Genomic DNA, 25,649 nt, shown 5'->3' with positions numbered 1-25,649 from the left:
GACATTTATATTTAAATTGTACGATGTACCTATGTTATATTTATATGAGTGTGTGTGTGTGTATATTATATAGGTGCCGGGTATACTGTATATGGCTTCATTCGAAATGTTTTCCCGTCGAACAGTAGGTTGTAAATCAACACGACCCCCTTGACGTGTCCGAACGGGGTTCGTTAATCAATGACACGAAGTTATCCTGTGGATAATTCACATTTAACCAATTGTAATTTAAATATTTTATGTACTTCGTGTTCGTGCATTGTACACGCACAGTTACTGATAATACGATACTCGACAGAACAAGAGTGTTATTATAAAAAAAAAAAATAATAATAAATAAATACATAGTGTTTATTATTGTTATTATAATGGTCAGGTTAGTCTCCATATTATATATGTAGGTACGTGCCGTGATTTTCATTAACCTAGTAAAAAATAATTTACGACGGTTCCTATCATGGATGTGTAGGTGCATAACACTAAAATATGCTGCGGCGATGTGTGTACATTTTATCATTATAATATTATACCAATGCGTGTGGAGGAGGCATATTACGTCCGATTCAAATCACATAAACTGATCGATAATAATATAATAATGCCAGTTCCATTGTACCAATAGGGAACATCACATTTTTTTGTCTTCAAAAATTATATGCATCGACAAACGTACCAATGACATACGTGTTGGGATTGTTAATAAGTTATCTCCGTATAAAAGTCTATGACAAAATAATATAATATATACCATACCTGCTATATAATACAAACGCACGGTCCTGGGGAGATACGACGAACTTTGAAACATTTAAATGCAAATTTATTCACCGCAAAATACGTTGGTATTGTTGTTAAGTTTGCTCGAACTAAACTTTCATAAAATATAACTTATTGAAACACACGAAGTGATTCATGCATAAACTTATGCGATGCACGTTTCACTTAATCCTCTATTCGGGTATGTCTGCAATATTATTATAACAACTGTACTACCCTCGTAATATTATACCACAAGAATGTTCAATGGTATAATATATTACAGTTGATTGTATGTGAATATATTATTGTGTCGGTCAGCAGTTAATCGTATTGTGTATCTGTACTCTAATTATAATAATATGTACCTGCGTGATGTAAAGCCTATGTAAAATATATACTTGGGCGCCATGTAACATAATTGTTAATACATACATTAATATTATAAACGTAGAGATTTAATTGAACGTTTGGTGAAAATTTAAAAAAAAGGTTATCCACCTATATGAAAATAAATTATGTCTTATTGAATTATATAAAATTATTAAAACTATATAGGTATATAATATATATATATTATTATAGAACAAATTAAAAGAAAACATGCTGCAGAAGCGAATAAAAATAATGAAAATAAATTGCATACAGATATAATAAATAAAGTATTATGATATTACAAATTCTAAACCAAAATTTTAAATTAATGATATAATTATAGATTATTTTCATACTATATAGCTGATGTGTATGGAAATAAATTAAAACTAATTGGTCTAAAGAAATATTTACAATAATCAAAGTTATTGAAACAAATATTGATTATTATTTATTGTTATAAAATAAAAGATTTATTGATGATGGTACTTAGAGAATACGAAGAGTTTAAATTTTCTATACCATAGTAAACGTATCATAATTTGATAATATATCATTATTTTATCATAATCAAATGAGAATTTCGTTGTACAATTTTTATTTACTATATTTTTAATACGTGTACCTCGAGTTATTTATAGCGTACTGTCAATAAATAATAGAGGTATAATTTATTATGTTTCAACAACTATACATAAACTCAAGGGGCATAGGATATGCAACATAATAATAACTTCTAATAAGTAGTAAATACTAATAACTAGGCAATCAAAAATAACTCCTTATAAGTTATGGGTAGGCAACTCAAAATGATCCTGGATCACTACACCGCATAACCTAAGATAAAGTTATTAGTACAGTTACAATAGGTTAAATTCGATTTTGCCAAAAAAATTAGATTTAAAAATGTCATTGTATACATAATAATATTCTTTAAAAGTTTTATATTGCCCAAAATAATATTTTTAAATTACAATAAAATAACCAAAATAGTCATTCTTGGTTTTAATAAGTAATTTCGTACTAATTTGAACTTAAAATATCTGTGTAAATGTATTGTTTAAATTTTTTGGCTAGCCCTCTGGGGTTCAGCTAAACCAGCTAACACTAGAACTATCCAAGCTTTCCAAGCTATTTATCTACGAATGACTGTGAATGCCCACAGGTACGTTATCAATGTCAGCCTCCACAACGAGCTAAAAATCGCTACTATCAAACAAATAGCTGCCAAATTCTATACTCGCCTCCACTCCAAAACGGCCGACCACCCCAACCGCCTCATCGCTCACCTTCACTCCAACCATCTTCCAGAAACCCGCCGAGACGCCTCAAACGCAATTGACCTAGAGGCTTACTCAATATATGATGCATATCTTTTAAGAAAATTATTTAAGCTCAGGTGTTTCTAATGTGAAGGTCCTTCATGTCTTTCACTGTCCTTTTCATTATTATGCTAAACATTTTACTTATTGTGCCCCCTAGTACAGATTGTAAATATTCATGTAGATAAGCAATTTAAAAAAAAGAAAACATTTTTTTGGTTACAGGAACTATTTATGAAAATCCTTGTTTTAAATTTGTAATCCTTAGTTATACCCAGCGTCGTACTGGGTACTAAGGGTCTCACCGGCAATTTACTTATAAAGGGCCTCAAAAATAGTGATAAATAATAATTTACTTGAAAAAGATGATTAATTTTTTTCACCAAAAATTATCATAAATTAATAAACTTAATACTTTACAATGTTACTCAAGACAACATATTTATTTTTATTTAAATTTTATAGTAATTTTTAGGGATCGATTAAAATAAATTATCAAAATTGTTGTTACCTACACCGTTTTGATAATTGTTAAAAATGTTATTTATTAAAAGGAGAAAAATTTAGATGGTTTTATAGAAGAGTATGTACCTATAGAATCAAACGCTTTGAGTTAATTGTTAAGAGGACGCCACACCCGCATTTGTTATCTCCGTCTTACAAACGCGTAACATAGCAAATTTACGCTCAGCAGTTCACGTTTTATGCCGTTAGCTTAAAAATTAGAGTGAATCGACCTATTATGAAACTTGATGGTAAGAATCTGGTAAGAATCTGTGTTTGTATGTTGGTTTTTTACGATAGTTAAATTTTTAAGTGAGTTATGAGCATTTTTAATTTACGGTATATTGTATAGTACGTATAACTTGCTAATAAATTGAACTATCGTAAAAAACCGACATACAAACATAGATAATATTCTTACCATCAAGTTTCATAATAGGTAAATTCACTCTAATTTTTAAACTGACGAAGCTACATGTTTTCTGCTGAGCGTAAATGTGCTATGTTATGCACTTGTAAGACGGAGACAACAAATGCGGGTGTGGCGTCCTCTTAAGACACAGTATAAACAAATAATGCAATAACAATATCATTTTTATTTCATTTTAAATACAAATTTTATAATTTATAATTAAATAATAATTATTAAGAAAAATTAAATTCTAAAATAACAATCGTTTCATTTCATTAGATGTACTTAAAAGCTTATCAATAATGTCATCATCAATGTTGGGAATTATCTAGATAAAATTACTTCTTTAATTATCTTATCTAGATATTATAATTAAATTCATCTAATTATCTCATCTAGATAAATGTAATGGTTATCTGTGGTAAATTATCTAGATAAATAATATAATTATAAGAATATTTTTAAATACTGAAATATCCAATAATTTACGAGAATCGAATAGTGATTCCAAATACCAATATTATTATAGTTAAAAAAAAAATATTTACTGAAATATCGTCTGTTTTATTTTGTTATTTTATTGTTATTCAAGTCGTATTAAAAATTAAAATTGTATATTATTATAGTTGAAAAATAACATTAGGGATTTATTTATTAATAAATATTACCTAAGTCCTAATTAGTAATTACTAATAAATTACATTATTTATAATATAATTTAAAAACAAATTATCTATTTTTATATCTAGATAAATGTATGTGTATTTTTATCTTTATCTAGATAAAAAAAAATGATGTTATATTTTATCTTATATAGATAAATTTTGAATGAATTATCTGTTATCTTATCCAGATGATTTTTTGATTATCTTTTCCCAACACTGTCGATCACGATGTCGAAAGTGTCATCGATGAGTATATTATATTAATATTTTTGTATGATCTATGGTTGTCGGCCATACTTAATAATTTTGTTCAACGGTACATGATGAATTAGTAATTTTGCCATTCGCTACGCACAACTGCACAAGACACAAGCAGCTAAATCATTCAGGTAAAGCTTTAATTTTAATTTACATAATACGCACTAATGCCGGGGTACATGAACAATCACTAAACGTCTAAACATTTATTGTATGCTAGTTGTCCATTAAACATGATTTAGTGGCTCATAATGATTGATCCATTAAATTTTATTGATCCATTAACTTAATAATTTTTTCATGCAACCGGGTATTAAACTTCTATAATATAGTAGTCAGCGGGAGGAATGACTAACCGTCCTCTATAGAATAAAATATATTATTTAGTATTTAGGTACCTGTCCGCGGGTAGTCCAGACTTGGGTAAAATACTTTTTAAAAGTATTTCAAATATATATTCCCAATATATTAAAAAAAATATTCAGAATATGTATTCGAATACTTTATGATAATTATATTCCTAAGTATTTGAAATACTTCACAAAAAGTATTCCAAATATTTTTCGAATACTTTTTTTAGTAGATTCAGATTTCAATAGCAGAAATATTACTTTTTCAATTCTGTGTTGATAAATTAACATTATTATAATCCCGATAATACGCACCTATAGTATCTGGCTATCTATTAGTTATAAATTATATTAAAATTAATATTGAACGTTAAAATAATATTCCGAATACTTGTAAAAAGTATTCAAAATACCATATTGAATAATTTCAAAAAAAAGTATTTAAAAAGTATTCAGAATACTACTCAAGTCTGGCGAACTATTTCCACACAAGGAGCAAAGGTTTTATTCTACCCACCCATCCACCCAATATTTTATAAGACATATAAAAAAATTACGTTAAATTAAATTTTGTCTATTATTTACTTAACATTTACATATTATACAATAACAGTAGGTACATTTTTTAAAACGTTTGAAGTTAATATATGAAGTTATATAACACATAATATGTATCATTAGTTTCTAGATTATTTTCTTATTTAAGTTATTTTTTAAGATTCTGAGAGGAGAAAAACGATATTGGTACTGGATTTTCTACTTCAGCATTTTTTTGCTGATAGGAAAGTGAATCTAATTAGTATTTTGGGGGGAGGATTTTAAATTTGATAAATGTTGTCAAAAATCGTACTTTAAATGATTATATAAAAAAAAATGTGCCTATGTATTTTTAATATTTTTAAGCTGTTATTTAAGCAATATATACATATACTTTGTATTAAATGTTGACGCTTTTTGGCCCAACAAATAATATTTTCAGAAAAATTTTATTTGGGTTTTTTATAGACATTTTTTTGTTGATAAAGGTTGATTATAACTTTATAAATAATCTTGTATTAGATTTTAAAATATTAAATTTAAAAAGAATAATTTTTAGGAATTTTATCTGAAAATAATTTGCAAATTTTCGTGATTTTTACGCCTTTTGTCAAAATTCGAACTGAAATGTTTGTTATATAAAAAAAAAATTGAAGCTATGGATTTTTAATATTTTACAAATGTCGTTGTAGTAATATTATATAAAAGTCTTGTATTAAATTTTCAAGTTTTTTTACCTACTAATAAAATTTTATTGACATTCATTGAAAAAAAAAAAACGAAAATAATTGCAGAAACTGTAAATATCCGTAAACAGTTATTAAATCATTAATTAAATCAATATTTTTTGAAAATTTATCGTGTACAGATTACCTTATATAAACAACCAGTGAAAATTTCATGTATCTATTGTCATTTATTTTAGAGTTATACCAAAAACCAAAATCGATTTTGTCGAAAACCTATTTTGCATGAAAATTCCCGTTTTTCCTTAATTTTCCTTTTCTTTTTCCTTATGCTTTCGAAAACTACTACGAACATTTTTAATTTTGACTCCCCAAAGTACCAATTAGATTAATTTACCTATCAGAAATGATAATTTTTAAGAAAATTTAAGCATTTTTACTGTCCTAAAAGGTGATGACAGATACAAAAAAAAATTTTAAAAATTTAAAAAAATATATATCATTGTAAAAGCAATACATTCATCACGCCACTCAGAATCTAAAATGAGAATTTTACGCAAAGCCAATTTTCAACAAGACTGATGTATAATAAAATAATAACTGTATAGGTACATGCAATTTTCTTACCGAATATTGGGAAAATATTTTGATTTTTTTTTAACTATTCTGTGGTGTTCGAGAAAAGGGGGATAAGGGTAAAATCGCAACTTTTGGTAAAATGAATTTGAAACTTTGAAAATTTACTGAGAAAAATATTTTTGGCTAATTGCTATGAGAAAAAACATACTTATTATTCAACTTATTTTAATACTATATTTCTATATTTGAAGAAAATATTCAAAATAGTTATGTTAAAAAATCATAATAAAATAACAAAAACTAAATTTTTTCTGACTTATCCCTTTTTGTACATAAATTTTATTGACATAACTCATAATCCAAATTTATAATGTTTTTTAATTAAAAATATTTTGTTATTCACATAACTTTAAAATAACGTCTTTTTTTCAAAATTCAAGACGATAACATAGGTAATATAGTTTCTTTACTATTACAAAACAATTTATAAAATACAAAATAGACTTTTTTCTTAACTCTTAATAAAAAAACAAAAACAAATAAAAATAAAAAATATTCATTCTTAAAATATTACTTTAAAATAATAACATAATTTTTTTCGAAATATAGTTCCCTTACTATACTTAACAAAATATAAAATAAAATTATTAAAACTTTTATTCAGTCATCTTCAATTTCTTCATCAGTCATATCTATTAATACATCTCTTTGGTTTTTATCAGTCAATACATTTTTTTATTATATTATTAAAACATGACTAGGTACATTGATATTAAAATATATTAATTTTATTTTGTTGCAATCATATTTTGATCGATGAAAAAAATGTACGTGATAATTAGTGATAACTAGGGCTCGGAAGTTGATGACCTTAAAAACAATACAAAATTACCTAAAAAAAATGCAAACATAAAATAAAAATGACAAAAAATGTCCTTAAAAAATTGCAAATATTAGTTTTAAACTAATAAAAATACATTTTTTTTTAAATATTTTACTCTATTTTACTATAAAATTCTATATAAATTTATCAAAGCTTCGAATTGCTTAAAATATGACAAAAATGTCTTTAAAAAATGAAATAAAATAATAAAATATAGGTATTCTATATAGTATAATATTCACTACTATACGACAACGACAAATGTAATCGGCGAGATAAAATCAGATAGGTACTAACTTAGTCTGTGGTAATTTCCAAGTTTCAAGTCATCAACATAATGATCGACAAGAAACGATAAGAAGTGAACTAGTGTGAAATCAGTAAAAATGACTAAAAATGTGGGAAAATGACCTAAAATGTCAAAAAAATGACTTAAAAAGTAAAAAAATGCAAAAAATGCAAAATAATGCAAAATAAAAATTAGTTATTCAGATTCACATGCTAATAAAACATATTCGTGGCCAGGAGAGCATCGTCTAAAAAGCTCTAAAAAAAAAATGCAAAATGCATCAACTTCCGAGCCCTAGTGATAACAAATAAAATTCTTAACATCTGTTATAATCAGTGTTACAAGCAAAAAGATACAAAAATATTTTACTATATTAGTTTGATTTCTATAGTTACCTAATATAGTGTTAAAATAATAATAATATTGGTAAGTGGCATATTATTCTGAAAAAACGAGTCAAGTCAGTTTATCTGTTGTGCATAAGGGGATACAGTCATACTATCAACATGACTCATTTTGCACATAAATATAATATGTGTAATAAGGTGGTAAGTGAGTTATCCTCTTTTGAACAAACTAAATCACTTCAATTTCATTTAATCCCATTTAATTAAAAATATAATTATACGTGTAGGTATGCGAGAAAAATAGTTATGTAAAAATTTATTTTATTTTTCAGAGGCGTTGGCCAAGTATAGGACTAAAAATGGCGCATTACCTACGTCAATAATTATATATAGAGATGGTGTTGGAGAAGGCCAAATATCACACGTCCATAAGACAGAAGTTAGACTTTTGCAGGTATGTTTGCTCAAATTATTTTAAATTGCATATTATAGTTGATTTTTATATTTTTTTATAGACTGCTTGTGAACAATTTTATGGGAAAAGTTCTGTTCCATTAGCATTTGTTATAGTCATAAAACGAATTAGTACAAGATTTTTTGCTCTTAGCAATAGAGGGCCTGAAAATCCTCTACCCAGTACAATTATTGATAGCGTTGTTACAGATCCAACTAAGTAAGCTATTCAACAATTATTTAACCTGAATTTGTACATTTTATTATAAGTAATTTAATTCTATTATATTGGAATTTTGTAAATATTTTTTATACTACTTTTGTTTGTCATCAAGTAAAGCTAGATAGTGTAATGCTTAAAATTATGAATTGTAGGTACGATTTCTTTTTGGTATCACAACATGTAAGACAGGGCACTGTAACTCCTACACATTATCAAGTCATTGAAGATACACTTGGACTTCCTCCGAATATTATGCAAAGACTTACATTCAAGTTGACCCATATGTACTACAATTGGTCGGTTAGTATACCTTTTGGTGTGCTATTCTTTTTAGCGCCTTAACCCATGTATTTTGTTTAAATCATTCCTAGGGTACAGTTCGAGTTCCTGCTCCATGTCAGTTGGCTCACAAGTTGGCTCACAAGTTGGCATTCCTCACCGGGCAGAGTCTCAGACGTTCGCCCAACATTGGATTGGATGAGTTGTTATACTTCCTTTAATAAACCTTTTTTTCTGATAATATGTCATTCAACTATAAATGCTGTGTAATAATAATTTTTTATGAAGAAATATTTAAATTGTAATAGTTGTTGTACTTCTGTTATATATTACTGTTACCTTTTATTTTTTATTTTATTTTAAAGTTTTATTGATTTTTTTTCAATTAAATTTCTTCTTGGCTTTATAACTTTTACTGTTTTTAAGTTATTACATATCAATTAATTTACTACCAACACATGTTTAGTATCTTATTTGAATGTTTTTTGTTATGACAACTCAACTGTTTAAGACTATATATTTTGTATTGTATTCTGTATTTCTATACAGTCTATGACACTCCGGTATATACAATATACCAGATCCGATCTCAGGACTTTTAGGGCTTTGCCGGGTATACAACTGAGTGGTCTAAAATTGAAGATCACACATTTCAAAAGTTTGGAAAATATTGTAGTAGGTATTCTGAGCGATGAATGTATTTATATTTGTTTTTTGTGTCTGTACCTACCACCTATAATATAGGTAGGTACCTACACAAAAGTAATAGAAAAAAGTCTTCAATCTTGGATATGCAAGATTCAGGCCCGTAGTTAGATCAATTATTCAAGAGGGGCAAATCGAGTTGTAGGGGGGCAATATAAAAAAACTAAATTATAACTAATTTTATTTTATTTTAACAAATTAATTACAATATTCTTAATTTATGATTAAAAAATAATATAAGTAGTATTAATATAAGAATATTTTTAAAATTAGCTTTTACAAAATATTTTTTTATTCATTTTTATTAATGTCTTATAAATTAATATAGCTGTAGTTTTCTATTATTTTGGTTGTTGAAATCCATTAGTAATTCTTCTATATTTAAGTTTTCAGTCTGTTTGGATTCAAACGCTAATAAAGCCAAGTTTGAAAGCCGGTTATGTTTCATTGATTGCCTTTGTGGATTTTCAATACGAGTTGAACAAGAAAATGTTGATTCACAAACTGCTGAGCTACATCCAAATACTTCAACTAAAGCTATCATTTTAAATGTGTCTTTAAATGCTTTGCGTTGTTTATAAAGCTCTATTAACATGTACTTATTAGAAATATTATTTTCTTTTAAATAATTGTTCACACAAATTATTTCTTCTTTTGAGGGGATATTAATATCAAGATCCTTAAATACTTTAAAATCATCATAATTCAATTGGGATATATTAGATAGATATATTAGCTTTTATAAGTTCATCATTTTTTCCAAATCGAGTTTCCATCTCAGATTTTATTATGTCAATTATTTCATAAAATGTACGTAATAATGAAATGCTATTACTGTCTTCAACATCTGTATAAGTACCAGATGATTCACCTAGAATATAGTTATTCAAGATTTTAGGAGTCTTTATTTTACGTTTTGGGGATTCGATTTCGAGTAATAAATTTTCATATTAAATTGGGAATTAATTTAGCATATTCTGCAAGTTTAGTATCTTTTTTAAGAGTGTATCGATAAAGTGCTTGAAATAACCTTTTTTCTTCGTGCATTTCTAAATAAAAATTGCCACGAAATGGTAATTCATTTACGACTAAAAATTGAATTATTTCAATAATTGATTTTATATAATACCTATGTTTTTCAAGTACATTTTCATTCAATAATGTTGAAATTTCTGTTTTTGTTTCAACGCGTTTTTGTTTATCTTCCAATTTCGATACACAAATACGGTGTGATGAAGAAGATTGGTGTTTATAAAAATCTTTATTTTTACCTAACGCTTTTCTCCAGTTAGAAAATACCGTTTTAACTCACATTTAAAATATCAATTATTGATTTATTATTTTTTCCAATATATCAGTCAATTCGGAAATCGCCGTCTTCAGATAAAAAAATGCTAGGTGGGGAGGGGGGAAACGATCGAGTCTAGGGGGGGGCGATGTTTATTTTATCAATTCTCATACTTGATAAACTTTTCAAAATATTTTGACTCGTTTTGAGTTTTATACGGGCATTTTCAATTTTCAATTTTCTTAGTTTTTTTTTTCTATTTATGTCAATTACATTTTTTTTTTAGGACAAAAATCATGAAAATTGAATACACAACTCCTGATATATTGTTACAATAGCAGTTGAAAAATATTAAAAACACATTATCACACATTTTTTGTTATAAACATTTAAAGTTTGAATTTTGACAAAATTTATCACATTTAAAAATTTTAAATGATTTTGTAGTTAAACATTTATTAAATGTTCAACTTTTATAGCAAAGGTTTGAAAATTTAATACAAGGTTCCACATAAATAGGTAAATAAATTACTTTATTCACAAAAATATCATCAAATATACTTATAGTAATATCATATGCTGACTGACCGTCTTCGCTCAGAATCATTTTTGTATACAATGATATTATATCATTGAATTCAAATTTAACTCCATCGTTACAGTGGAACCACATGTAAGTTGTAACATTCTATACAGCAGTGCGACATCCACTTCCTCGTCTTTTTAATATTTATTCCGGTAGGTAATTGAAAATTATAATGAGGAACATTTTATTACATTTTGAAATCTTATAGATTTGAATGTTTGAGACACTTTAAGCTAAAAAATAATTTGCAAATTTTCATTATTTTCAAGATTTTGACAATTTTTGAACGTGTATAAAAAAATGTTGAGACTATATTTTTAAATATTGTTTTATAATGGTATATTAAATACATACATTCACGAGATAAAAGGTTTATCAACATTTGTATAAAAACTAAAAGTGTCTATTAAGCTCAAAATACTGTGAATATTTTTGCATGTAAAGAGAATACTTATATAAAAATGTATTTTGTCGAAAATTTCAAGTATCTCTTCGTTACCTTTTTTAAATGAGAATTTCGTTGGAGCATTTTCAGTTGGGTGCCATATTTTTTATACATTATCTCGAGTTATTTGTAGCCTACTGTCAATAAATAATAGAGGTATAATTTAAAATGTTTCAATCAAACATAAACCCAAGAGGCATAGGATATCCAACACAATAATAACTCAAAAATAGGCAATCTAAAATGACTCCTATTATAACTTATGGTTAGGCAACCCAAAATAAAAACTATCATTACAACATGGCAAGATAACCTAAGATAATTTAAAATAAAACAATCAACAATGTTAATAGGTCATCTGATCTAGGGAACGATATAAAAAAGACTGATTAAATGAATAATATTTAAATAGGTTCGAGGAATGACAAGATTTTTTTAGAACTGAATACCTATCATCGGAAAATTCCACACCATCAGACCACGTAATTCAGTTTGGGGTTTAGTAAGTTCTCACACGAAACATAGTAGGTAAGCGGGTACATATGTAAGTTCCCTCACGGAAAAAAATACACCCGTACGTAAGTTTCCACACGAAAATGTATTTATAATAAAAATTAATAATATAATGTGTAGGTATGGTTCACATATTAATTATACTTTCGCAAGCTTTTGTAGTAAGACTTGTATCAGAACTACCACTAGCCCAAATATTAGGGGGAAACTATATCAATAACAAAATATCAGATTATAACTTAAAAATAATTACACAGTATGACTATGTAAAGTGTTTGAGCTTATGCAATAAGCCGAATAAAATTTAATTTTTTCTATTACTATTATTATAATTATTAGAACTTTTATTATTTTATACCTATACAAGTAATATGTGGACCATATCTACACATTATTATTAATATTTTTATCATATATTTGGACTAGATTCAAATAAAAAATTGTTTGTACTTTTTTTATGCAACACAAACACAAACAAATTTTAACCACACCAACTACATTTAAGTTGCCAGTCCTAAGTCTGAATAAAATGGGAAGGACGTTTGTATTCGGTGTAATTTTTTTTCGTGTGGGAACTTACGAATGAGTGTAATTTTTTTCATATGGGAACTTACATTCGCCCCTCAGTTTTACCAACTTTGAATGAGAGCAAAAAAATCAGGTTCTGTGTAGTTGATAAGATAATATTTTACGATTAATATCAAAATATAAAAAAAAATCATTAAATTTAGGTACTTAATTAGAAATGTGGGCAAAATTAATTCCAAAATAATAGTTGTGAACATTTGAAACTTTTACGTAAATTATTATTATATTTCATATACACAATGACATCTTCCAAAAAACTAAGATTTATTTTAAACTATTACCTTTTGATACCACGTTTTTACCTTTTAACACTGTTCTACAGTAAGTCGGGATTGATTTAATAGTTAATAACAATAATAAATTATATAAATACATTTAATATTATAATAACTAAATATTAGTTATACAAATGTATAGCAAATTCAATGTTTCGGGTAAAAAATAGCTCAACCTACCATACAACTAATAGATAAATAAATTTCAATAGTTGCAATATAATTATTTCATAAAATGCACTTTGTAATATTATATTACTGTCTGTCGATGAATAATACATCTCGTTTTTATTCTTTATTTTATATTTTCATCAAATAATTTAACAATATTATTCTTTTAAGTAATGTTTCAGTTTCGTAAAAATGTAACTTTTAATTTTGTATTAAGTATAGCTAGATATTGTTTCTAGGTACTAGTGACTGGAACCTTTTGAATTTATTGGTATCGGTCCCAGTACTGGTTTTCCAAAAATAAAATAACTGTTCCGGTTCGGTTTTGATTTTTTAATAAAAAAAAAAACAAAGGTTTAAGTTCCAAATTATTTTGGTACCGGTTCCAGATAATTTAGATACCGAAAAGTATAATGATTTTAAATACCTATCCGGAATGCTGGTTTAATAGTATGAGAAATATTAGAAAACTCATATGATCAAAGATACATGGTTTATACACAAGACCATTAAATTAATACCATTAAATTATGATAAATAAAATTATTTTATTTATGAACCTAAAACAACCTATTTAATTTAAAAATTCCTGTTTGGTTCTGTACTTTATTTATTTAAATAAAGGTTTTGGTTCCGTTTCTGGTGCTTTATTTATTTAAATAAAGGTTTCGTTTCCGATTCTGGTTCTTAATACTTTAAGGGTTCTGGTTCCAGAATCAGTTATTTTAGGTTCGGTTTTTTTTCGGTAATTATTTTTAACAAACATTGATTTGTAAAAATGAAATTATAATGTTTGATATCATACAGACATACAGGTAGTAAGTATAATAAAGGTACATGGATGCTAAAAAAAATAACTGACAACAAACCGTAGGTATATTATATAATAATGCGTTTATTAATATAACATGTATAAATTACAACCCATCAGTTCTCATATTATAACTTATAAAACAGTATTAATTAATTAATTTCTAAATGTGATGAATGAATTTATGAAAAGTAAATGATTTTTGTTTTTATACTGATAATGAATTTAGTTTTTAAAATCATTTATAGTGTTTACAATTATGTCAATTCCTTCACGTAATTGTGCTTCTGTAATTATTAGTGGTGGCGAGAATCTCAATGCACCTGATCCAATAGGCTTGGAAATCATTCCATTGGATTTCAGTTCATTGTTTAATTTGTAGACATTGGATACACCTTCTGTAAATGTAATACAAATTAAAATATTATTGTGTGTTTAATATCAAAACGAGAAATTTTAGTCTTTAAAATAACTGATGTAATGTATATTGATTAATTAGAGCTCAACACGATACCCGAGTATTGATTGACAATTTAGCGTGCTAAACTATATTTCAAACTCATATAATTAGTGACTATTATAGGTAAGTAGTAAACAATTAATGATACAATTAAAAGATTTATTTTGTTTAAAAATAATTATTGCAGCATGCGTAAAGTGCATTAAAATAGTTAATTAGTTACATTGTGCACGTCCAACATACGATTATAATCATATGTCATATGTCGTATTTAGGTATTATATATGTATATATTATAATACCTAAATAATATTATATAGGTACCTAAATAAGCAAATGTAACGAAATATTATTCATTTGAAATAAATAAATATAATTATATAGAGATTTTTTTGCGATATTAAATAAAAATATTAGGTATGCCAACCTAATACAAGAATCAAGTAGATTTTTTTTTTTGATATTTAGTTATTATTATATTTTTTCAAAATATGTATTTAATGAAAACATACTTGTGTTTAATACGATAGCATTCAGCAAACCTCTTCCTCTGACTTGAACTACTTTGTCTTTGTTCAAACGAGCAGTGAGCTCTGACCTGAAGATCTCACCCATCTTGAATGCGTTTTCTACTAAACCTTCGCTTATGATTACGTCTAGTGAAGCCAGTGCGACCTTACACGCTAACGCATTTCCACCATATGTCGACCCGTGTGTACCAGGAGTAAGAACATCCATTACTTCACTGTTACCCAGTACCGCAGAAATCTATTATGCGAATCGATTTGATTTTATATAGACATTTGTTAACACGTATGACCTAATGTTTTTTCAAATTATACTCACCGGGTACACTCCACCGGACAGTGCTTTACCTAGGATCAACAGATCCGGTTTGACGTTTTCATAATCGACTGCTAACATTTTTCCGGTTCTACCCAGTCCAGCTTGTACTTCATCATCGATCCAAAGGACGTTGTATTTCGTGCAAAGCTCACGAACTCCTTTCAAGTAGCCTAGAGTAGGTACCACTGCTCCTGCTTCCCCTTGTAACGGTTCCACCATAAATGCGCACACGTTTGGGTTTCTCAATGCTTGCTATAAGAAAATTAAAAATTAAAATCTTGAGATAAATCATAAAGGTCGCTAGCTAATATGATTAAGAGTTGAATGATATCAAAGCGGTATTAAATAATATAAAAATGAAATGCTTTGGAAAAATACTGATGAAGATTATATTTGTGCAATATTTGTTTTTTATTTCAGACCCATGTGTAACATTTTGAAAAAAAATTGAAAAAATATATTAATACATTTGTCAGTAACATCTATTAGAGTTACCTACTCAATTTGTCTATTATAGTAACTACAATATTGGACATAACTGTTATGTCTTAATTTTTAATATAATATTTCTAAAACTAGAATATTAAAAATAAATAATGAAAAAATGTGTAAAATAAATAATTTAAAAACGTTTATACTACGTAAGATATATTTTATAAATTGTTTTTATAAATTGAGCTAATGAAAATAATAATACGTACATAATATTTCGGGTTTCTTTAAATAAAATTATCAAAATTTTCACGTTATAGAAAAATACATAATTATTATTTAATAATTAATTTAGTTTCATATTCACCTCTAATTTTCCTAAATCATCATAAGGCACTATTTGATAACCAGGAACATGAGGTCCAAATTCATCGAAGGAAATTGGATCTGTGGATGCAGAAATAGCAGCGATTGTTCTTCCCCAAAAGTTACCATGAGCAAATACAACTTGCGCTTGATTTTGGGGAATTTTTTTCACTCTATATCCCCATTTTCTAGCAATCTTGATACTAGACTCTCCTCCCTCAACACCTTAAATAAATTTAAAACAACTAATTGAATAATCAAAAGTGTTTACCAATAGTACTTGATAATCGATATCGATTTAATTATTTCAGTTGTAAAATGTTCTATTAAAATATAATATTTACATTTTACAATATGCATATCAAACTAAAATGTATTTTACCAGTATTCATGTTCAAAACTTTTTCATAATCAAATTGTTTAGTCAAGAACTCGTTAAGTTCATACAGCGAATCGTGAAATATAGCTCTTGACGTGTGATGAAGTTTGTTTAATTGATCTGTCATGGCTTTAATAATTTTTGGATGACAGTGACCCTGATTGAGGGTGGCAAATCCTCCCACAAAGTCGTAATATTTTTTTCCTTCAACATCCCACATAAAAATCCCTGAAATTTTTTATTATTATAACGATGATTTATTATGTTAATGTTTACAATATACATTATAAAAAAAAATGTTAGTTATTTTGAAATTTAAATCTCGATTGGATTTTTTTTATTCAATTATACGATTAAATAATAACCTTCTCCTCTGGTTATAACCACGGGGCTAGGATCATAATTGTTCGCAGACACTTTTTTTTCTCGTTGAATCACTTCAGCAGATGATTTAGCAGTACTTGAAGTTAACCGTGTGATACTGCCATTATTGAAAAGTCTTGTGTACTTGAGTAACTGAGAACTACGATTTTGTAGGCCTGACATTGTGTTTTGATGTCAAAGATCATATCTAAAAAATAATAATGTCTCGCGTTAATAATATAATACCTACCTACTTTAATTACAATAAATTAACAAATCAAATTAACATTTATGCGTCAATAGGATTATAAAATGTAAAACGTTTACTTTTACAATTCCAACAAAAAATTAAACATAATATCGCTGTCTTAAATCTAAAATGACAGAATGAGTGATCAGTAGAAAAATATTGCAAATAATAGTTATTAATCGTATTATTACTAAAATACTAGTTATTGTTAAGTTTAAATAAAAATCGTGTCTGGGAAACTTTGCTGAACAGAAATGAACATAATTATTATGCATTTAGGTTTCCATATATAATTGAAAAAATAAACAATAAAATGTATAAAATAAAAATGATTCCTATTCAGTGAAAAAAAATATATACTTAACAATAATTGCCAAGTCTGTGTTGTCGGTGCCAACTGAAATGTTGTGCACGACCGAAGTCATCCAGTGTAGTATTACTAATAGTGACTATAACTCAACTGTACGGTGTCAAATAATCTTCGAGTGGTATAATAATTGTGTCTAACGATCCTGATTCAGCGATACGACAAATAATTAATACAAGTGCCATTAATTGACCTTTTCATCGATACGAGTTCGATGTTTAGTCTTTACAGTCCGGGAACTCTGCACAGTAGGGGGCTTATAATGATTCCCAGGAGCGTTGAACGATGGTACGATTAATCTATTGATCCATATTTGAAGTAGCTACATAATATATTATTATTTTCACAATCACATAATTTTAAATGCGATAGTTATTATTTTACGGATTAACTACTATTGACACTAGCAACACTACGTGATTATATTTCGAACCACTTTACGCCAAACATACTATGACGTGTGCATGAAACAAATCAATTCCTTTTCGATTTCTTACGTCTGTTCAGTAGCTAATTTGAAAGGTCAATAACAATGATAACATTAATATTGTTGTTTGTTAGACGAAATCATTACGATTAGGTAACGGCGCCTATGTAATATTACGTTAAAGGATAAAACACCAAATGTTTAAAATAAACCTACTATAGTTAATAATATGCAAGTGTGAAAGAAATCATGAAGTCATTATAACTGCATGTCTTGACAACAATAGAACATTTATGAAAACTCCCTAATTTTTTTTTTTTTTTGATGTTAATATAGTTTTTATTCAATCTGTTACAAAAAAGAACAATAAAAACTGTCTAATGAAAACTTTTATGTTAATTAATTAATAGGGATAATTTGTTTAATTGAGATATATATATATATTGTACGATATTAATAAATATAGGTACACATAAATAATTAAATTTTCAATCTTGATAACTAATAATTTTTTAAACATTTTCATTCAACAGTCACATTCTGATATTATTCAAGAGGTCATTTATTATTATTTAACAATTTCTTTATTGTTATATCATCATATTTTATTCATAATAATATTAAATATTATTTGTTACGCAACACCAATTATAAACAAAATCGATTTTGTATTTTTGCTTTAGTCATTCATAATAAATAATTGTAGATACTAGTGTACCTACTGACATTTTCAATAAAAATTCTTTACTTGCATTTTATAAACAAAATACAATTTCAAAATATTTAGAATATACTTTTCACCTAGGTATTGGCAATTTAAAATTGCATACTTTTTTAGTTTTTATTCGATTTATGTCGATGAAATCTTTGTTACTCAATTCAAAAGCTTCAAATGTAATACAAAATTCCTCAAAAGAATATGTTATTATAATAATATTTTAAAATGTCATAGGCACACATTTTTTTTTTCTATAAGCGTTTGAAAATTTAACTTAATCTTACTATTGTAGGTATAATATAATATATTAACTAATATATAAATAAAAATAATAGAATAAGTAATAATAACATTATATAAATACATTTTAATCTGTATAGTCCTTAATACTAATAAATATACCAGAATGTTACACCATCTCAACTCAAAATCATTTTTCGTGTACCTACAATAATTAAGTGGACACCACATCCACATGTGTGGTCTCCGTCTTACAAACGTAAAATATGGCAAATTTTACGTTCACAATAATAGATAATAACTCTATAATTTCTAAAATTATAATTAAATGACCTCTTTCAAAATGTATAATACTATTATCTATAGGGTGTCTTATAGGCTTTTTCTTATATTTAATATTAAAGCAAGTTATAAGTATTTTAAAATTTTAAACTATTTGTACATCTTAAAATACTCATAACTCGTTTTAAAATAAAAATAAAAATAAAAATCGTATGTGATCTTTATTATTAATCTTAGCTTTAAATTTCATTTGAGGCAATTTCACTATAATTTTAGAAATAATTACAGACTAAAATGTACTATTGTGGACGTACAATTTGCCATGTTGTACGTCTGTAAGATGGAGAAAACAAAAACGGGTGTGGTGTCCTCTTTAAAACGGTTAAAATTTAATTCATCCATTACAACTTTAGTTACCTACTAAGTAAGTAGGTATTAGGTAAAGTAGGTTTACTTAAGAGGACGTTACACCCGTTGTGTTATCTCTGTCTATTACACGTACCCGATTATAACTACAAGTTGTTTGTAGTTAATATCAAAGAGATTTTACATACTTTAGAATTTGATAATAATTTAAACTTGTGTCCTAGAAAAGTGTTTCTTTTTCATACATTTATTTTACAACGAGTTATATTATGCATTTGAAAAATTACGTACCTAATTATTTAATTACCTTACGAAAACGCAGGCATAGTTTTAATTGTCCTCCATAAATTCGATGTTATGTACATTTGATCTAATATCGACTACGATTGTATTAAGAATCCGGTGTCTACTTATGTGTATACGGGGGGGGGGGGGGGTGAAGCTTAATGAGATAAACTCCGAACCTACAGTCTACCTACAATACAAAATAGTGAGCAAGGTGATTGGCTTAGCCTATAGTTTGAAGTACCTATTATAATTTATTAATGTATTATTTTATTTAATGTACATTTTTATACTACACAATGTATTTGTATAGGTATAGATTATTTTGTAAATTAAATTTTTTTGTCAATAAAGTATAATAATAATCTATATCTATATAATATAATAGAAAAATAATATATATGAAAAAACCACTCACTCACTCACTAATTCATCGCTACATCCTATAAACTACAAAACGTGCGAACTTGTTTGTTAGTTATACTGATTACTCTAACGATCTATTATAGGTGTGCAATAAAAAAAGATTTTCCGATACTCCCATTTTAAAGAGGTGATCAAACAACGATCAAATGATCAAATCTTGAGATTCATGATGCAGGAAACTTTTATTTATTTATAAATGGTTGCCACTGGTTACTCGGGCAGATCAGGCAGTTACAAGCATGCATCAAATTGTCAAACTTATTGCGCCGAAAAAAAAAACTATATTTTAAAACCAAATATAATATGTGTATAGCATATAAATACCTACTCAAAATCTACTAATTTGAATTTGACTAAAATATCAGAGACTGTTTCTATAGATGTAAAGATTAGAGAGTAAGTAGTTTATATCACGTTTAAAAATATACCAAGACGTGCTAAATCAAATCCACGACTTGCGGTTGCCCATCTCGGCCAAATTATTTAACAAAGCTATGTACGTTGACGCCGATTTTTCCGTGAACTGAGGTACACCGTACACTAATACTAAGGTATTCCTACTCAAATCGAGAAACGTCTATGTAGCGTACGTACTATATAGGATTTTCCACAAAACATAACTGCACACGGGCGAAGACGGGATATTCGGCTATTAATGATATTGTATGTACTATAACCAGGCCTTGCATTTGAAAAATAAATTCCGTTTCATGTTATTTACAGTTAGAAAGTTACACAATTTTTGCGTTTATCGTTATTTAAAATTAAAACGTTACACGCGTAGTGCGTTTATCGTTATTTAGAATAGTGTTAATAGGTACCTACGACCTATATTAAATGTATTAATAATGACTAATGCAGGCAGGTAATGGCCCGGATACGGAGTATAATATTATAATCAATTCTAATTTCCGTATGCATGAAAAATTTTTCTACGAAACCAATATAACTTTTGAACAAATGGATTTTAAATTATTTCGTTTTGAGTTATTTTTCATTAAATGAAATTCTATAAATTACGTTTTGTTTGATGATATAGGTACAATATATTTTGTTGATCGTTACCTATGTTTTGTTTTGTTTTGCGGTATTTAATTATTTTTAACTATCACTTTCCGTTATAATTACGTTTAAAAATTGCAATCGTTTTTTGTCAAATATAATGTTTGTAAGCCCTGAATTTATAACACAGTTGGCCAAAAATAATTGTAAGAGGTGAAATATTTACTAATCACAAGACAGTTTTTCACAATAAAAAAAAAAAACTCCTACAATTTAAGTTTTGAGCGAGGTGACTTGTTGCCGCTCTTAGAATGAAACAGTTAAATTAAATATAAAATTATCTGGTAATTAAATAAACCTTTTATGAACCCAGAAGTCATTTATATGAAGTACATACCTATTATACCTATTTATTTTTCATTTGTAATTGCATTCAAAAATTTATTTTTTATAATGTAACTGATGATTATCACATTAGACCATGATAATATTACTTAGTTATAAATAGAAATTGATGATACTTTATAATTGTGTTTTGCTATCAAACAAAAAATTACGTCAAGCAATATAATTGGTATAATACGTTTCGATTTTAGTTTATGTATATCTTAGGTTTGTAATATTATGTATAGGTTTAAAATTGCTTACCAGTAAGCTCATTTTCTCATGTATAACAAAATCAATTAATCATTTAAATAACTATTAGCCATTTCAAAGAAAATGCAATTAAATTTTAGTAGATAAATGTATACAATTTATTTTTAATTAATAAGTTTACTTACCTACTGCTTCTACGAATTTTGTATTTAAGATGTATTATAATTTATAATATTAGTAGTTGTACACTGTGTACACTATATTATTAAAAAAATAATATACACACATGATTAACGATTATTTTTTTACAGAAAAGTTATAGGTAATAAAACAATTGTTTAGTTCATATATGATGTTTTTATATTTTATATTATTTTGATAAGTAAAACCTAAAATAATATTTACAGGAATTTAAAAATAATTGGTTATTATATTTGGGTAAGTAAGTATATTTAAAGCTAATATTAATTATAACTATTTAGGAACTATGTATTATCTAACTACCTTTGGTATCTACATTCTACATAGGTCCCAACAATTCCTAACTTCATATAATAATTATTTTAGAGATGACTAAAAGATTTAAAGTAGGTAATTCTTGTAGGTATTTTGTAAAATAAGATTTCAAAGATTTCAAATATGACATATTATATTATTATAAACCTTATTACAGATTAAGTATAGGCACCTAAGTGATCAGTAAGTGTATTATGATTAAATTGACTTTAAATCATTGAATCGTGCTTAAGAATGTAGTTCATGCTTAGGTATGACATTAGATCTAGTAAAACATATTACTATACAATTATTATTTTTTTTTATCATTACTAAATTTATAGAATTTATACTGTAGTATTATAAAATTTAAATATATTGCTTAATTTTGACAATAAAGCTAACAATTAACAACAAATAAATCTCATAATAATTCAATGTCGGTAACTTCTTTACGGTCATTGGTAATTCATTGTTAATATTAGGATCGATAAAAAAGGCTGATATGTCGATTTAGTTAAAATTAAACTGTATAATGTATAGTAGGTACCTATTTAAAATCAAACCTATGGCATGATTAAAAAAAGAAAATACTAACAAGACTACAATATTACATTATATTAGTTGTGTTAAACACCTATGTTGTTATGTAAAATAATAATTAAATAATTAATTAAGAAATTTATACTTACATACAAATTTGTAAGACTTGAATAGGTATATTATACCAACACGATTCGAAAGATCGTATGTTGAGAATAGCAGACGAACGTATAATAAACATTTAATAGTGATTATTAAGATTTTATACTAATTTAAAAAAGTGTATTCCAAACAGCAACTGATCCACATAATTAGGCTTATCTTATCTGACTATTATTAATTCTTCTTTATTTTTTATAAAAACACATAGGTATTATTTGACACGTGCATTAGGTATGTTATTTTCGACATGTTTAGAAAATCATATACAACATTTTATTAATTGCTATTAAACACACAATAACCCTTATTTGATTACCTACCCATTGAAAATAAACGCATTATACTTTGGTACCTACATTATAGATGCATTGGTAGAGAATATTTGATACCTGAAACTATGATACTATAACATATTAATTATTTCTACTAATTACTTTGTGTATTTTCAGTTTCAATACCGATAACATGCCATATTTGTTGACCCATATTGAAATATTAATTCAGATAATAACATTAATATGTAAATAATTAAAATCATAATATACAAATATACATTTTTCTTTATTTAAAAAATAGTTAAATTCACTATTTAACTACTATAATAGTAATATTAAATACAATTTAACATTATTTTAAAATCCAATGAAAATGAAATAAAAATATTCATACTTTGAGAATCATCCACAAAAACATATTTTATTTATTCCGGTATTTATAAATACAACTTTTATGAAAATAGTATTATATCAAATAATATTGGTTGGCAATATAATTAATATATTTTAATATAATCTTATAAAAATTTAATTAATTTGTACCTATTATAAATTATAGGTACTATCATGATTTTAATAAAAATATAATATAAAGTTGAAAATGAACCGTATAGACCGATTAGATGAATATTTAAAAGAAAATATATCATATTTATGTACTTTTCAATTATTGTTATTAGCGATTAGTGAATAGTACGATAATTAGCTCTGAGTGAAAATACGAAATACAAGAAACATGTATAATTAGTTATGTTTAGTAGGTATGTGAAAATGATACATGTAAGTAATATTGACAATAAAAAAAAAAATGAAATATTAATATAATAAAATAAATATATATTTTAACGTGTGATAAAAAAATGTGTACCTACTAAAATATTATATTGGCGCTAAATGTTTAACATTTTAATTTTTAAATCACCTGTGAAGTTTCACTATAGGTAGTATTACTAGACAGTGAACGCAACTTTACTTTATTAATTAACGCAATGTTATAAAGTTTTAAAAAATAATAGTTTTGCCAAGCAATTATATTACGAACATTGTTTTTTCAAAAATCCAATGAGTTTATTGGTTCAAGTAAAAATACCCATAAATAATTATTTAATTATAATGTTTGTATAGTATATTAGCACTTAATGATTGTAACAATAACATATTTTACAAAAACACAAATCTGTTATATTAAATAATTTTTGTTAGAAAAACTCGGGATTATTTTACAAAATACAAAAATCATAAATGTCTGCAAAAAAAAAAAAATACCATCTTTTAAAGTTTTATGATTAGATAGGTAAATAATTTAATTGATGTGAACTAGGGGCCACAACATTTGATATTATTTCAAAATTATTATAATTACCAAATAATCATTCATAAGTTATTTTTAATTCGAAAATATTATAAATCAATTAAGTTTTACTATGTAATCCATAGATGATAAATAACATTTTATAATAAGCTAAATATATTATAATTTATCCAATCGATTATTGATAATTCAACAAGTTTTAAAATAATATTTTCTTATGATTTTTTTTCATCGTATAAGTAAATGATTTTCGTTACAATAATCACTAGTGTAAGAAGGTTGCACAGATATCTACGTGTTTAATTTTTGTTTAGAGCGTACACAAGGCAATTAATATTTAGATTAATCTGAAAAGTCTAATTATGCTTCTATGATAATTAAATGTAATATGTAAATAATGATTTACTATCACCAACTTGTATTATTATAATCCGTTAGTGACTAGTGGTTTTATACTTTTATCTGTATGATACCTATACCTACTTCTGTCGAAGACACTATAGAGTCTATAGAAGCCAAAGAATTAAACCAAGCGACGATAATGCTATAACGTTATTATTCAATTATAAAAAAAAAATCACATTCAAAAATAAATACAGAGTAGATAGCTATAATAATGGAATTATTATTCTTAAAGTGTTATAATGTTTACGCCAAAGAATTAAACCAAACGACGATAATGCTATAACGTTATTATTCAATTATAAAAAAAATCACATTCAAAAATAAATACAGAGTAGATAGCTATAATGAATT

General features: G+C 26.1%; 2 protein-coding genes across 4 annotated transcripts; one reads left to right on the top strand and one right to left on the bottom strand.

Annotated features, from left to right (window-relative positions):
- The first annotated feature begins 8,122 nt into the window (after positions 1-8,122).
- Positions 8,123-9,269, top strand: LOC115033166 (piwi-like protein Siwi). The gene is made up of 5 exons (XM_029485266.1): positions 8,123-8,164; positions 8,268-8,417; positions 8,479-8,636; positions 8,792-8,939; positions 9,011-9,269. The coding sequence occupies exons 1-5, from the start codon at positions 8,123-8,125 to the stop codon at positions 9,137-9,139; spliced, it is 627 nt and encodes a 208-aa protein (XP_029341126.1). The 3' UTR covers positions 9,140-9,269.
- Positions 9,270-14,362: 5,093 nt separating this feature from the next.
- Positions 14,363-23,426, bottom strand: LOC100168809 (ornithine aminotransferase, mitochondrial). Of its 3 annotated transcripts, none has more exons than XM_003241574.4 (7): positions 23,294-23,426; positions 17,149-17,354; positions 16,787-17,011; positions 16,406-16,629; positions 15,607-15,858; positions 15,273-15,528; positions 14,363-14,698 (listed from the first exon to the last, which is right to left on the bottom strand). In XM_003241574.4, the coding sequence occupies exons 2-7, from the start codon at positions 17,327-17,329 to the stop codon at positions 14,526-14,528; spliced, it is 1,311 nt and encodes a 436-aa protein (XP_003241622.1). In that variant the 5' UTR covers positions 17,330-17,354; positions 23,294-23,426; the 3' UTR covers positions 14,363-14,525. The 3 variants fall into 3 exon arrangements, with proteins under 3 accessions (XP_003241622.1, XP_016656471.1, XP_001949004.1); XM_016800982.2 differs by having other exon boundaries at positions 23,298-23,404; XM_001948969.5 differs by lacking the exon at positions 23,294-23,426 and adding an exon at positions 17,762-18,049.
- Positions 23,427-25,649: the final 2,223 nt, after the last annotated feature.

This window comes from Acyrthosiphon pisum, chromosome X, assembly GCF_005508785.2.
Source record: "Acyrthosiphon pisum isolate AL4f chromosome X, pea_aphid_22Mar2018_4r6ur, whole genome shotgun sequence".
In the NCBI taxonomy this organism is placed as follows: domain Eukaryota; kingdom Metazoa; phylum Arthropoda; class Insecta; order Hemiptera; family Aphididae; genus Acyrthosiphon; species Acyrthosiphon pisum.
Note: the sequence above shows the minus strand (reverse complement) of the source record. Positions and strands in the feature narration are given on the sequence as shown.

Bases quoted from the DNA above. Each gene is read 5' to 3' on its own strand.
- LOC100168809 (XM_003241574.4), bottom strand. From the start codon at position 17,329: ATGTCAGGCCTACAAAATCGTAGTTCTCAGTTACTCAAGTACACAAGA. The intron at 16,630-16,786 runs GTAAAATACATT...AATTTATTTAAG, and splicing joins AGTTTTGAACATGAATACTG to GTGTTGAGGGAGGAGAGTCT. The intron at 15,529-15,606 runs GTGAGTATAATT...TTCGCATAATAG, and splicing joins TGTCCGGTGGAGTGTACCCG to ATTTCTGCGGTACTGGGTAA.
- LOC115033166 (XM_029485266.1), top strand. From the start codon at position 8,123: ATGACTCATTTTGCACATAAATATAATATGTGTAATAAGGTG. The intron at 8,637-8,791 runs GTAAGCTATTCA...TATGAATTGTAG, and splicing joins GTTGTTACAGATCCAACTAA to GTACGATTTCTTTTTGGTAT. The intron at 8,940-9,010 runs GTTAGTATACCT...AATCATTCCTAG, and splicing joins ATATGTACTACAATTGGTCG to GGTACAGTTCGAGTTCCTGC.